The sequence below is a fragment of the Littorina saxatilis genome, linkage group LG13, assembly GCF_037325665.1.
Source record: "Littorina saxatilis isolate snail1 linkage group LG13, US_GU_Lsax_2.0, whole genome shotgun sequence".
NCBI lineage: Eukaryota > Metazoa > Mollusca > Gastropoda > Littorinimorpha > Littorinidae > Littorina > Littorina saxatilis.
Window position 1 is genome coordinate 39,246,621 of NC_090257.1, and position 16,242 is coordinate 39,262,862.

A 16,242-nucleotide genomic window follows, 5' to 3' on the forward strand; every position below is an offset into this window, starting at 1 on the left:
TCGAAGTGAAACGTTTTCTCTGACTTTTTCAGCCTTACGTTAAAAGAATTTAGGTAAAAGAAGCTTGCGGTCTGTGGTGATCGTTTGTAAACGGGCTTATTTCTTGTAACGTTATTGAGGGAAAGTGGATGAGTAAATATCTTGTTTGTGACTTTGATTAACGCAGGAACGTTGTCGTTAGACTTTTTGGTATGACAGTTTGCTTTGTATTCCTGGCCTGATGAGTCAACGTTTTGTATTTTTCTGAAAGTAGCCATTTTGGTTTTAAACGTATGTATGCTAAGTTTCTTGAGTATTCTTAGTGCTTATGGTATTGTTGAATGTACGGAACGTAATTCTTTATTGTTGAACGTACAGAACGTAACTCTTTATTGTTGTTGAAGGACTAACCAACGAGTGTTTGGTAATTGTAACTTTCGTGTCTGTTTGTCTTCGCCTGTCTTGTGATTGTTTATTTTTCTTGTATTTACTTCTCGTGTCTTGTTAATGCTTTTGATACTTTTGCCATGTCTAATAATTTGTTTTCTTTTCTCTTTTTCTTTCTGTCCATAAGTTTTTTACCGCAATACGTAGTATCGCATTACGTGGTACTGTAACTATATATCTATACATTACTGATCCCTAGTGTCAGATGTAAAATAATAAACCAGTACTTTTGCGCGTTATCGCTTGTAACCTGTGTTTGTCATTTCGTATGAACAATATGTAGTACCAGCCTCGCTCACGAAGGCGCGCACACATATAAATATGTTATATTTATATTAAAAAAAAAGTTCTGAAAATTAAAAAAATTATAAATTATGATCTAAATTAAATTTTAGAAATCAATTTAAAAACACTTTCATCTTATTCCTTGTCGGTTCCTGATTCCAAAAACATATACCGTATTTTCCGGGTTACAAGGCGCTACAGCGCATAAGGCGCACCCCCTTCTTTTTAAACAAAATTGTAATCCAGTCACTCATTGGGCACAGGGGGCCGATAGGGCGCACCAAAATTAAAAAAAGTATACCGGTAACAAACGGTGGAAGAATGAAAATAAGCCGCACATCAAAGGAAGAATACAGAGTGGAAATATGTGTTCTCTGTGTGTGCCGCGAGATCAAAGGCAGGTCCATTGTGATAGCTGGGTTGCCTTGTTTAGACACTGACCTTCTTCCCAGGGGTCAATGACCCAGTTTTTGCTATGAGAGGTGGTTCCCCTGTCATAGATCTGAGAGAGGAAACACTTCCTGCACTGACCGGGGTCAGTGACCGAGTTTAACCTATGGGGCGGTCTCTTTGATGTCTTGAGAGGAAACTTGGCCAGGGTAGTACCTAGTAGCTGAAACATGCATTATCACAAGTTGTTTGACTGGTACTCAGGCGGTCTCTTTGATTTTTTTCGTATTTTATACACGGATTATGCGCTTCGTTATATAAGACGCAGGGGTCAAACTCGAGGAAAAAAGTCGCGCCTTATGACCCGGAAAGTACGGTAGATATGATATGTTTGGATTAAAAACACGCTCAGAAAGTTAAAACGAAGAGAGGTACCGCGCCAAACAGGCTCGTCACTTTCACTGCCTTTTGCACTAGCGGCGGACTACGTTCAATTTCATTCTGTGAGTTCCACAGCTTGACTAAATGTAGTAATTTCGCCTTACGCGACTTGTTTTCTTTTTTGGTGACAGAGCTGGTGTCTCCTCTTCACTATCTGAATCTCGCACTCTTTTTTTTTTCTTTTCCATGTTTCACTTCAATTGTCACGCAGACGCTGTACGAAGTAAGTCTAAGAACAAAGACTCAATGATGAGAACACGCGTGTTTCCGGTAAATCGGAAATTGTCTTTTCAGCGCAACGGCCAACTAATTGGTCAAAACATCTTAAAACAGAAAAAAAGTACAATTTTGTTTTGTTTTGAGTAAAACATCGGAATTTCGGAATTTTAATTAAAAATCCGTAGCACCGTATTCTGCATATAAAAATCGGAGAAATTATGGAGAAACCGTAGATGTGCACAGGTCTGTATTAGTTATTGTAAGCACTGACCTCCTAAAAGTAAAATAATGCTGGGAAGTCTTTGTACAGGGCGGATAAGAAGCTCTTGTAACGTCTGTCGGCCACATTCTGGTTTTGACAAGCACACCTGCAAAGACACAATGTTTCACTGTTAGTCACATATAAAACCCAGTGTCCCTTAGCCTATGGACAATATTGTCAACACCCATTACTTAGTTAGTGGAAGAATTTTTTTGTAATGTATGTTTGATGGTGTATGCTTTTAATTAAGCGTTGTTGACTATGAATGTTGATGTAAATGCTTGTATAACTGTGTTTTAATTTTAAATGTGTCAAGCGCAAAGAGCATAATTGAAAAGTTATGATGTCGCGCTATATAAATGCTCATTTATTATTATTATTATTATTATTCAACTGTACAACAAATGGGTGACGTTGAAAAACAGTGGAGTGCAGGGAAGAGACTGCAAAATTGTAGACATGGGTTGTGAGAACAATATTGTCGTACAGCAAGGAGAGAGAGTAAAGCGTATTATATAGGTGATAAGTCAGATACAGTGGAACTTTTCAGACCCCCCCCCCCCAATTTAAGATCCTTTTTTCAGACTTTCTGTTCATAACCTCTGCAAATGTACCTCTATTTTATGACTCCCTCCTTTTAAAAACTGATTTCTAGATTTGTGGAGGTCTTGAAAGGCTCGTTCCACTGTATCAATATGTCACAACTTCTGTCGCAAGAGAAATACGCTTGTCTTGAAAGGCTGGTTCCGCTGTATCAATGTCACAACTTCTGTCGCAAGAGAAATACGCTTGTCTTGAAAGGCTGGTTCCACTGTATCAATATGTCACAACTTCTGTCGCAAGAGAAATACACTTATATTTTGTTTAACAGATACCTCCATTAAATATTCCCCATTCAGGTCTTGGATTTTTTTTTTAAACGCTACAATATTCTGTATCGTTGTAGCCTGAACGCATTAGTTCATCTCTTTGTTTCTCTCCTTTTTGTTTCATTCCAGCTTACAACAGACTTTTACTGAGCAGTTTTATAACACACAAAATCAATCACAGTCAAAGTACACTATACTGTACAGCAAAACTGTACACCGGTGCAGAGAATGTAAAGAACCAAACCTTGAGGAAAGCATGAAAGCGAGGGTTGTTCTGATCACACTTGATGATGGTTTCTTTGGTGTTCATGAAGAAATTCACAAAGTTGGGGTAAGCCTTCATGAAGGCATCGGACTGAGAAAAAAAAGAATTTTGTTCAGTTTTCACAATAAAAACAAGACTCTTCAACTTCAGTTTGATATCCTGGCAAGTCAATTTTAAGTTAATGCACCACTACACACATCACAGAAAGCACACACCAGCTGCAAACGTACAGGTGAAAATGTCTATTTTTTCTCCTTGGAAACTTTCAGTGCTACACAAGTTGAACACTTTACCAAAACTTTGCCACATTTCTCAAACTCATGTAACCTCTTTTTCTACATTATACTAATATTATGTATGTGAACCTAAACACTTACATATGTGAGAATAACAGCACCGATACTGGACTCCTGCACCCAGAGGTCAAATTAACATCTGACCCTCCCACATGACGGTCATGTTTGAAAATAACAGCACCAAAAGAACAACAGACTGACAGGCAGCTGTCAACTGACCTTCCCACCCAACTCACATGTTTGAGGATAAAAGCCCCAAGACTGCCCCCCCCCCCCCCCCCCCCAACATCACACCCTCCATACAAACTCACATGTTTGAATATGACAGCCCCAACACTGGACCCCCCCCCCCCCCCCCATTCAGTGGTCAAGCAAACATCCCAGCCAACTCACATGTTTGAGGATAAAAGCCCCAAGACTGCCCCCCCCCCCCCCCCCCCCCCCCCCCCCTGACATCACACCCTCCATACAAACTCACATGTTTGAATATGACAGCCCGAACACGGGACCCCCCCATTCAGTGGTCAAGCAAACATCCCAGCCAACTCACATGTTTGAGGATAACAGTCCTCCGTCCAGTGTTAAAACAAACATCCGACCCTCCCAGCCAACTCACATGTTTGAGGATAACCGCCCCGACACTGGCCTCCTCTGTCCAGTTTTCCAAGAGGTGGGTGAGGTCCTCCTTCATCTTGCTGTGCACGTCGTAGATGGGGGGGATGTTGCCGAAGATGATCTTGGTGTCCTGCACCGCCAGCAGGGGACCGCTGTACTGGTCCTTCTCGATCTGCTCCTTGAAAGTCTGCAACAACACGCAAACAAAATTGTCAATTTGTTTTCAGAAGTTCTACAGAGGAACGCCCCCTTTTAGGAGACCACAATGTAAGATGCACCTTTTCAGACCTTATTTGTTCAGGTTAGATATAGACACAACTCTATTATCTCAAATGTAAGACGCCCCTTTTCAGACCTGATTTGTTCAGGTTAGATATAGACACAACTCTATTATCTCAAATGTAAGACGCACCTTTTCAGACCTTATTTGTTCAGGTTAGATATAGACACAACTCTATTATCTCAAATGTAAGACGCCCCTTTTCAGACCTTATTTGTTCAGGTTAGATATAGACACAACTCTATTATCTCAAATGTAAGATGCACCTTTTCAGACCTTATTTGTTCAGGTTAGATATAGACACAACTCTATTATCTCAAAAAGAGAAACTCAGGTGTGGTGTATAAAAACGTCACACCATAGCGTCGCCCCTTGTTAAGCGCCACCTATCCAAACCTGTTTACCCCCATAAGTGTTTTGGAGTAATGCTCAGCCCCAAAAATAGTAATCCTGGCACAAAAATAGTAATCAGACCTGTTTACCCTAAACCCGAGGCAAGAGTACTTTCCCAAAAAGTTGAGTGTATTTTTCAAAAAGTTGGTGTACTTCGCAAGCAAAGCCATATGGGGTAGGGAAAATGTACGCGTGGGTCCAAACGTACGTGTTTGTGTAAGAATAGCATGTCTTGTGAACACCTTCAGAATTTAACTCCTTCCAATACAACAGGAATAAATCAATTGTATTTACCTGTCAGTTTATAGCATTATAACCAGTGTCTTCCAAACAGATTGATAATGAAAAGATGAAGTTCGTGAAATAACATCTGCGGTTGACAGTGGCAAGTTCATTTTTACAATCATCTCAGCACGGACTACAGCCTTTTCTTCTGGCAGGATTTGCTTTGCGGGAATGAACTTCATAATTCCTTGGCAGCTTTCAGCGGATTTCTTTGCAGCAACCTTGTCCAGGTGAGTTTTAGAACTGCAGTGTCATTCGATGTCATATTTCCCAGCATGGGCAACGGAGAAATCTGATTTACAATACTTGCAGTGTGCATGACTTTTTCCCATAGTAGACTCCACAATTCCTGGCTCTTTCTTATATTTCTCCAAGAAAATCTGCTGCTTCTGCTTTTTAGACTTGGTACAGTCATCCGAAACTGGCACCTTTTTCCGCTTCATTTTGCCACGATTGTCCAGACGATCGCACGTGCCAACAACTGAACAAGGTTTCCACAGCTGAAGACTCGCTGTCATGGTTATCTCCCTTCGACCGAAACCGGTATCAGTTGTACCATTCCATAATCAGCACACCAACACAGGAAAACGTATTCTAGACTTTTTCTTAGGCGTATTTTATGCGTGTGTCGCGTATTTGCGTACCGATAATAATTTGGCGTACAAAATACGCCCAAATCGTACTGGTAAACAGGTCTGAGTAATCATCCAGCATTCGTCGCCAATTACAACACACATGACAACTGTGTCTGCGAAACGCAATCATGCACATATATCCATCATTCACAAACAAAACACATCAGTCAATTTTTGTAGTCATCATAATTTCAAAGAAGATCACATCAAAAGCACATGCATCACTGATTCTTTTTCTTTTGCTCGTAGTAGGCCTTTTTCAGTGTGTCAAGCGCTTCTCTACTGTACTTGCGCTTGCCGAATGAGTGAGGGCGAGACTTCACCACTAGAATCATCAGACAGACATGATCTCTGGTCAGTCCTGTGCTTTTTCACCCCATTTTGCCATTGAAAAAAAACAATGCCAAACATGTGAATTAATAAAATAAAAAAAAATATAAAAAAATAAAAAATTTAAATTTTTTTTATTTTTATTTTATTTATGAAAATCGTAGCCTTGACACGGATAGCGGAATGGCGTATTTTTTGCAGAAAATCGTAATAAATTACGCCAAAATCGTAAGGGTAAACAGGTCTGCCTATCACACCCGAAGGTTTTCTCTTCATACATGTAATATCTGTAAATGTATCTGTAAGCATGTTCATGCAAGTACTTTTCTCCGTTGCCAAATGAAAACGAGCAGACAAAGAAGTGAGATAACTTACCATTCTCGTTATACATTGCTGTGTGTCTGAACAGCTCCCAAGTTTAATGCAATGATGACATACTGGATCATTGTACAATACAAATGGAGGTACTTTTGATACAGAGTCTGATGGGAATAGACTTGGAAAGGGACACAACTAATGTTCAACTGTTCATTCACTGTGTAATTGTTGAGAACCCTTCCTTGGTTTGTAAATTAACTTTGATAGCAACAGCTGGAGGCTGCAATACTATTACAGTACTACCATTTACCAAATATATTAAAATTGTATTGTACCCATTTAAGAATTTGAACAACACTCTACATCAAATCTGATGCGAACTGAAAGGAAAAAGCACAAACTCCAGGCACCAACATACACACGTCACCTTCAATGCAAAGCAGCTAGGAAGTACAATGAAACACAAAACCTGGACCTTTCATCATGACTAGAGATCTGTTAAGACAAGAAGGGCAAAGCCCATACGACTCACATGCTTGACCTTGACCTTTACATGACCTTGACCTTCAGGGTCAAGGTCAAATAACTAAACCTAGCAATGACATCATACACTAAGAACTGCTTTACACATTTTTCGTACCAAAATACATGTGACCTTGACCCAAGGTCAAGGTCATCCAAGGTCATGCAACACAAAGCTGTTAATTCAAGACATAGGAAGTACAATGGTGCTTATTGGCTCTTTCTACCATGAGATATGGTCACTTTTAGTGGTTCACTACCTTATTTTGGTCACATTTCATAAGGGTCAAAGTGACCTTGACCTTGATCATATGTGACCAAATATGTCTCATGATGAAAGCATAACATGTGCCCCACATAATTTTTAAGTTTGAAACAGTTATCTTTCATAGTTCAGGGTCAAGGTCACTTCAAAATATGTATACAATCCAACTTTGAAGAGCTCCTGTGACCTTGACCTTGAAGCAAGGTAAACCAAACTGGTATCAAAAGATGGGGCTTACTTTGCCCTATATATCATATATAGGTGAGGTATTCAATCTCAAAAACTTCAGAGAAAATGTGAAAAATGTGAAAAATAGCTGTTTTTTAGACAACATTTATGGCCCCTGCGACCTTGACCTTGAAGCAAGGTCAAGATGCTATGTATGTTTTTTGGGGCCTTGTCATCATACACCATCTTGCCAAATTTGGTACTGATAGACTGAATAGTGTCCAAGAAATATCCAACGTTAAAGTTTTCCGGACGGACGGACGGACGGACGACTCGGGTGAGTACATAGACTCACTTTTGCTTCGCATGTGAGTCAAAAAAGCAAGACGTGTGCATCCTCACGTGCAGTATTGTGTGCAGTATGCCAGTGTAGTTTGTCTCAGTCTGCAGCAGCTCGGCCACAACGTGCTGACGTTTGGACGCCTTGCTTGTTGGCACCACTGGTTTGTTCTCTGCGTTTTCCACACTGCTCTCTGAAAATAATAAGTCGTTCAACAAGTCATTAGAGTATTGCTAGCAAACCCATAAAGCCTCTGCGTTTTCAACGCTGCTCTCTGTCAAAAATAGGACGTTCAACATGTCATCAGAGTATTGCTACAAACCCTAGAAGAAATATGAATGTGGCAGCTGCTTACTTGAGTTTTTTTTGTCATAGTAAAGATAGCATATTTTCTCACTACACAAAGAATTTGTCTTATCTTTGTTACTTTCCTTGTTGATGTCTTGATAGTTTGTATGAGATTCGCTATAATTTGCTTGGGGAATGTACTTCATAAAAGTCAGACTCCCAGTTACACTAAACAATTTCCAAAACATCTTCCAGGTATTACAGTACCAACTTCTGTTCATTAAACTCCCCATCCCCCTGGAACAACCGTCATTAGCAGAGACTGTTCATTAAACTCCCCACCCCCCTGGAACAACCGTCATTAGCAGAGACTGTTCATTAAACTCCCCACCCCCCTGGAACAACCGTCATTAGCACAGACTGTTCATTAAACTCCCCACCCCCCTGGAACAACCGTCATTAGCAGAGACTGTTCATTAAACTCCCCACCCCCCTGGAACAACCGTCATTAGCAGAGACTGTTCATTAAACTCCCCACCCCCCTGGAACAACCGTCATTAGCAGAGACTGTTCATTAAACTCCCCACCCCCCTGGAACAACCGTCATTAGCAGAGACTGTTCATTAAACTCCCCACCCCCCTGGAACAACCGTCATTAGCAGAGACTGTTCATTAAACTCCCCACCCCCCTGGAACAACCGTCATTAGCACAGACTGTTCATTAAACTCCCCACCCCCCTGGAACAACCGTCATTAGCAGAGACTGTTCATTAAACTCCCCATCCCCCTGGAACAACCGTCATTAGCAGAGACTGTTCATTAAACTCCCCACCCCCCTGGAACAACCGTCATTAGCAGAGACTGTTCATCAAACTCCCCACCCCCCTGGAACAACCGTCATTAGCAGAGACTGTTCATTAAACTCCCCACCCCCCTGGAACAACCGTCATTAGCAGAGACTGTTCATTAAACTCCCCACCCCCCTGGAACAACCGTCATTAGCAGAGACTGTTCATTAAACTCCCCACCCCCCTGGAACAACCGTCATTAGTAGAGACTGTTCATTAAACTCCCCACCCCCCTGGAACAACCGTCATTAGTAGAGACTGTTCATTAAACTCCCCACCCCCCTGGAACAACCGTCATTAGCAGAGACTGTTCATTAAACTCCCCACCCCCTGGAACAACCGTCATTAGCAGAGACTGTTCATTAAACTCCCCACCCCCTGGAACAACCGTCATTAGCAGAGACTGTTCATTAAACTCCCCACCCCCTGGAACAACCGTCATTAGCAGAGACTGTTCATTAAACTCCCCACCCCCCTGGAACAACCGTCATTAGCAGAGACTGTTCATTAAACTCCCCACCCCCCTGGAACAACCGTCATTAGCAGAGACTTTTCATTAAACTCCCCACCCCCTAGAACAACCGTCATTAGCAGAGACTTTTCATTAAACTCCCCACCCCCCTGGAACAACCGTCATTAGCAGAGACTTTTCATTAAACTCCCCACCCCCCTGGAACAACCGTCATTAGCAGAGACTTTTCATTAAACTCCCCATCCCCCTGGAACAACCGTCATTAGCACAGACTGTTCATTAAACTCCCCACCCCCCTGGAACAACCGTCATTAGCAGAGACTTTTCATCAGCACACTGTCATTATTCATCTCATGTCACCTGTGATCTTGGAAGTCTTTCGACTGTTTTCTCTGCACAACAGCTTTTCACAACTAGTAAAACTCATGTGAGATTTCGGTAGCGCGCTGGATTTATATCCAGTTGGCCGCTGTCAGCGTGAGTTCGTCCCCACGTTCGGCGAGAGATTTATTATTTTCATCGCTGTCTTTCAGCGTCACTATTCAGCTCACGTCACCTGTGTTCTTGAAGTCTTTCAACTTGAGACTTATCCTTTTTATGCAAAATGTATGCACAATTGTCATAAGCAAAAGATTTCCATCGCTGTCTGACAGCGTCACTATTCACCTGTGTTGCTGAAGTCTGTCAACTTGAGACTATCCTTTTCATGCACAAAAGCTTTCCCTATCGACAGAAACACTTACGCGATATTTCACTCTTGTCAGGGGTGCGAGAAGCGTCGAGGAAGGAGTTAGGGCTGAGGGAGATGGCGGAGGTCTCCCCAGAGCGTCGCTTGATGCCATACGGTGACCCCAACTCCCCTTCCACCGCCAACTGCTTCAACCGCTTTCTCTTCCGTGACCGTGGCCGCAAACTGGCTGACGAGCTCGATCTCTCTGGTCCGTTTGAAGGCTGAAAAAAATCCACATTTTACTGAGGCTGTTGTACACATAGACCTGCCAACCATGTGAAGCCTCAAGTGTAGCAATTTAGTGGGTTTTTTAATTTTCAGCGAAGCAAATAGTGTTTGAATGTAGCAATTTTTTAAATGTATTCCCACATCCGCATTTACAAGAACAGACATTTTAAATAGTTTCATAAGAATGCAGGTACTTAAAATGCCGATGATAGAGTATCTGCAGTGCTACTTTTCAGTGTAGACAATGTTTTGACTCATTTTGTGACTGCTACTCTGAGTGGGAAGCAGATATGAGTACCAGGACTCACAAACAAGACGGAATGAAAACATGCAGTGCAATTTCAGTTTTGAAGGACACTGTCTGCTTTTAAAAACTTGAAAATATAAAGTAGTTGAAAATGAGAACAGACATTTTTCTTAAGCTCAGGACAGAACTTGCCCTCAATACCCACCAACACCTTTTTATAAACAGCACAAAACTGTTGGGGTTCACGCAGAAATGCCAGTAATTTTATTTCAAAGAAACAGAGCTGCTAAATGCAAAGGCTTTGTGCATGTCTAACTCATGTCTAACTCATGGCTATTATGGCGAATAAGAGACACACGCAGTGTACAGTAACATAAACTGTACCTCTTGGAAGAGATACAACTTTTCCTCTGCACAGGCAGCCATTTGAATACAGCCCCAGAACCACTGAAACATTGAAAGCACTGTGTTATTTTTCATAAAATCAAACAAAACATCTTTCTCCATTCTCACCACACACAAAAAAGAGCTGAATTAAAGTCAAAATGAAAGAACATTTCCTTGCCTACTGTATCTCCTATCCCTCTTAGCCGCATCAATAAATGTGCTTCACCTGTTCAAAACAGTGATTAACAAGTCGCGTAAGGCGAAATTACTACATTTAGTCAAGCTGTGGAACTCACAGAATCAAACTGAACGTAGTCCGCCGCTAGTGCAAAAGGCAGTGAAAGTGACGAGCCTGTTTGGCGAGGTAGCGGTTGCGCTGTGCTTCATAGCACGCTTAACTGTACCTCTCTTTGTTTTAAGTTTCTGAGCGTGTTTTTAATCCAAACATATCATATCTATATGTTTTTGAAATCAGGAACCAACAAGGAATAAGATGAAATTGTTTTTAAACCGATTTCGGAAATTTAATTTTGATCATAATTTTTATATTTTTAATTTTCAGAGCTTGTTTTTAATCCAAATATAACATATTTATATGTTTTTGGAATCAGAACATGATAAAGAATAAGATGAACGTAAATTTGGATCGTTTTATAAATGTTTTATTTTTTTTACAATTATCAGATTTTTAATGACCAAAGTTATTAATTAATTTTTAAGCCACCAAGCTGAAATGCAATACCGAAGTCCGGCCTTCGTCGAAGATTGCTTGGCCAAAATATCAATCAATTTGATTGAAAAATGAGGGTGTGACAGTGCCGCCTCAACTTTTACAAAAAGCCGGATATGACGTCATTGTCACGATCTAGTGACATAGACCAAGAAAGTGTCACTCAGTGGGGTGCCTTCTCTTGGTCAATTGCGACTGAAAGCGCCTGTGCGTGAGTCGGGGCTATACGGCAGAATTTTGCTGACAGCGCAGAGCACGGATTTTGTGGCGCACGGATTTTTCGGGGGTAATTCTGCTTTGCGAGGCAGAATTGTGGATAGCTGAACTTGATATGTGACAAGGTCAGTCACGTGTTATTGTCAAGGTGGTCTGTCTGAGACACGGTAACTTGGCACTTGACACTCAGCGGCAGAAGAAGAAGGATCGATACAGCGGTTTCTAGAGTATGAGGGTCTTCACCGAATAGAATATTCGGGCACTCTAGAGGAACTTCAACGAGATATCACCTTCTCATCGCCACATGTTCGCTGAGGACGAGTCGTCAATTTCCCTTCGCCGTGCGATAGTCTTCGCATAAGTATTCGGCAAGGGGGTTTTTGGATGTTGTTGTCACTGTTGACGAACAGAGGCCATTCCAGGGAGGAAGCGGGTTTTGCTTCCATGAGAGTGCTACATTCATAGGCTGTTTGAGGTAATAAATCATTATTTAACGCTGTTGACGAGTCTGTGTTTGTGGAATGAAATACTCTCTGTTGTTCTTTCCAGGTTAGCGCATAATTTGCTCTCTGTGACGCTAAAATACTAACCTGTATATGGTTTTTGCAGGTAGGGAGAGAAGGACGAAAAATGGCTGTTTTGTTGTTGTGGAAAGTCCGTTTGTGCAGGCCCACGTGCTCGATGAGATATGTAAAGATGACATGTTTAAAGGTGGAGGGTGAGGGGTAGCTGACATGTTTAGTGCACCGATGCTTTCTGTTTGCAGCCTTTTCCTAACTTCTGTTCGGCTGCCTTCTGCGGGACCACGCTAACCAGCACACCGGCTAACCAGCGAACCGGCTAACCAGCGAACCGGCTAACCAGCTAACCAGCGACTGAGTGCGGCGCCTGATGCCTCCACAGTTCCCTGCTTCGTCACCACGCTAACCAGCACTTCATTCGACGGAGCAGTTGTGGAGGCTAAAAAGACTAATTACAGGCCGTCCACCCAGTGGCCAAAGAAAGCTAAGTGCACCATGTCTTTGCACCCCGTTGACCACCGTTGTTATTTTTGCTATCTGTGATTATACTCGAGTAGTGACGACGTGGGGTGTGTGACACCTGCATGAACTAGCACTTTTGGAGCAGAACAGTCGTATTTTCTTATCTTTACACGGGATGAGCGTGTTACTATAATTTTCTATATTCTAACTAGCATTTTGTCAGTGACCACGGGTTTTTTTTACGTTTTGTGAACGTAAAAGAACATATTTTGAGTGAAGTCTCGAGGGAGGTGGCGAGTTTTTACATAAACAGGCGTCTGAAACTTATACTGTTGTTGTCTCTATTAAATTGTATGACTGCGAGAGTGGATCGTGGTGTGGTTAGTTAGTTAGTAGTAACTAACCGTTTCATAATCACCTTAAGTGATATATTGAAACGTGACAGTCATCAAAGACATTTATCGAAAAAAACAACAAAAAAAACGTCCGGGGATATCATTCCCAGAAACTCTCATGTAAAATTTCATAAAGATTGGTCCAGTAGTTTAGTCTGAATCGCTCTACACACACACACGCACAGACAGACAGACACACACACACACACATACACCACACCCTCGTCTCGATTCCCCCCTCTACGTTAAAACATTTAGTCAAAACTTGACTAAATGTAAAAAGGTCATGGTGTGGATTCCACTACACAACAAACAACCAATCTTTTTTTTTAAACAATGAAGATGACATTAATACAGAAAATAGTAAACACTCAGTCCAAAATAATTGTATTTTCTGTGATTGTTCAAACTTAGTCACAAATCTCTGCTAAAATGACCGTCAACCCACCTCCCCTCTGACAATAAGGCCGGGTAGAGCCAGACCGACAGGAAGCTCCTTCACCGACACCTCGTCCACCACCAGGTGTGTGACCTCTGAGCTGCCCACTGCTGTGTGAACACCCCCTGGGAAACACGACAAGAGAGAATTAATAATCATTAAAATCACTGACAGGTTATAGAATCAGAAAAGTAATGACAAACACAGCCCTAAAAATGACCAACCATTTGGGGAGTGTACAATTTGAAACAGGCAGACTGGGTGTGTCAAAGACAAATTTCTATTTTAATGTGAATAAAAATGCATCATTTTTATAAAGCGTGTATCTCCAGGGTCAAAACGCAGTACAATCATTGGGGAAAAAAATTAATAAATTAACATTATTTACAGTGCAATCATACACATATCAATGAAAAAGTAACATTTTAATGGACAATAAAGTGTTGTAATTGTTGTTAACGTTTCTTGCGCTGTTTCGGTAGGAGTAAAAATTCACTGCAAACCCAAAAAATAGCCAGCTCAGTCGGTCATCGTTGCAGAACCACTAAAAGTTATAAAAATAAACACTTTAAAAGCTAGAATATACAGCAAAATTGTGCTAAACTGAGTGAATGTACATATACAGAAAGATTGTGCTAAACTGTGATTTAATGCACATGATAGAGACTGCCCTCATAGGTGAATGCATGTATGACTGTACGCACCATTCTGCACTGTCAGCTCCTCCATGTGTTTCTTCTCAGCATCAGAGAAACCCAGGAAGCTGAGGCAGCAGTCGAAGAACGGTTTGACTTTGTAGTCCATCTGAAACAAACATTGACATGGGAACTAGGGCTAAAAAAAAAAAAAAGAAAAAATAACAGCAAAAAAGAGAGAATAATTTGTCATTATTTTGCAAACAGGTTAAATTTTTGACCAAGGCAACTTTTGGTCTGTAAGAAAGAGCTGGGTAGTGCTGCTATCGTAGGAAGCTGAATAGATCTGCAAAAATCTTGTCGTCATTTCATTTTCTTGCAGTAAAAGACTGCAGTTTAGCCTCCACGTACAGAGAGACATGAAAAAAAAATCTCTGCTAAGTGTTCTTTTATTTTTTCCAGCAGAAAATAGTCACATTTGGGAGTCAGCAATCAGGCGTAAGAAAAGAGGAAGAAACTGTGACATCTTCTCCTGTGTGATAGTATAATTTGTAAAGGTCGTACCATGGCTTCGGAGTCAGCCATGATGTCAAGATTGTAGCGCTGTTCCCACAGCTGTTCCACCCACTGTCCACTCATGATGGGCATCCCCATGGTCATGGCATACTGAAACACACCACAAAATACATCCCTTCAAAACTCTGACCACAAAGATGATAGCTCAAAAAAAGCAGCCTCAACCCTCGAAGAAATTCAACAAATTTCTGTGTTTGTAGATTAAAAAGGCTCCTATAACAACTTTTTGCCTCATTTCAGTTCATACTTTATTTAATATTATCTCATTGCTGGGAAATTCGGGTCTCTTCCTCCCAGTGTAAAGCTAGCAGCAACAAAATTCGAGCTCACCAGGTGTGCCTGTGTTTAGGTGTATCATCCTCCTGCACTTCTGGCAGTGACCAAGGTCTTTTATGAAATTATGTGCCACATCAGTGACACTGGGGAAATGGATACCATTTTGAGTAATCACATAAAGTTCACAGGTGTCCGTCCCAGCCAAGATTCCAACCTGCTTTCTAATAAGCACAAGTATTCAAATTGTATTAGAGTGTGTCCTTTCCAAACAGCATACCAGGGCTTCAAATTGTATTAGAGTGTGTCCTTTCCAAACAGCATACCAGGGGTTCAAATTGTATTAGAGTGTGTCCTGTCCACACAACATACCAGGGGTTCAAATTGTATTAGAGTGTGTCCTGTCCACACAACATACCAGGGGTTCAAATTGTATTAGTGTGTGTCCTTTCCAAACAGCATACCAGGGGTTCAAATTGTATTAGAGTGTGTCCTGTCCACACAACATACCAGGGGTTCAAATTGTATTAGAGTGTGTCCTGTCCACACAACATACCAGGGGTTCAAATTGTATTAGAGTGTGTCCTTTCCAAACAGCATACCAGGGGTTCAAATTGTATTAGAGTGTGTCCTGTCCACACACCATACCAGGGGTTCAAATTGTATTAGAGTGTGTCCTTTCCAAACAGCATACCAGGGGTTCAAATTGTATTAGAGTGTGTCCTTTCCAAACAGCATACCAGGGGTTCAAATTGTATTAGAGTGTGTCCTTTCCAAACAGCATACCAGGGGTTCAAATTGTATTAGAGTGTGTCCTGTCCACACAGCATACCAGGGGTTCAAATTGTATTAGAGTGTGTCCTTTCCAAACAGCATATCAGAGGTTCAAATTGTATTAGAGTGTGTCCTGTCCACACAGCATACCAGGGGTTCATGATCACTGACCTTGTATTTTTCTCCACCAGTGCAGTTGGCAATGAGGTGCGTGACCTTAGGGGTCATGTCTCGTCTGACGCTGCCTCCCATATGGTGTACCAGGTCAACCAAATGACCCTGTCAATGAAATTCAAATAGAAAGATTAAATGTAATGTGGTGTGGACAAACACACTGATAACAACTTGCACCACAAACAGGGGTACTTTCACATGGCGCATTCTTCACAATGGCAAACAACAGTCCACGCTACTTAA

General features: G+C 41.4%; 1 protein-coding gene across 1 annotated transcript in view; it reads right to left on the reverse strand.

The window, feature by feature from the left end:
- LOC138945695 (protein ECT2-like) overlaps positions 1 to 16,242 on the reverse strand; it is a gene marked incomplete at its 3' end in the record, with an annotated part of 66,820 nt that overhangs the window by 26,763 nt on the left and 23,815 nt on the right. The window contains 10 exon segments of the mRNA XM_070317182.1: positions 2,033 to 2,129; positions 3,137 to 3,247; positions 4,070 to 4,255; positions 7,667 to 7,797; positions 9,956 to 10,163; positions 10,802 to 10,864; positions 13,577 to 13,692; positions 14,272 to 14,371; positions 14,767 to 14,868; positions 15,997 to 16,104. Coding sequence (XP_070173283.1) covers positions 2,033 to 2,129; positions 3,137 to 3,247; positions 4,070 to 4,255; positions 7,667 to 7,797; positions 9,956 to 10,163; positions 10,802 to 10,864; positions 13,577 to 13,692; positions 14,272 to 14,371; positions 14,767 to 14,868; positions 15,997 to 16,104 — 1,222 coding nt within the window.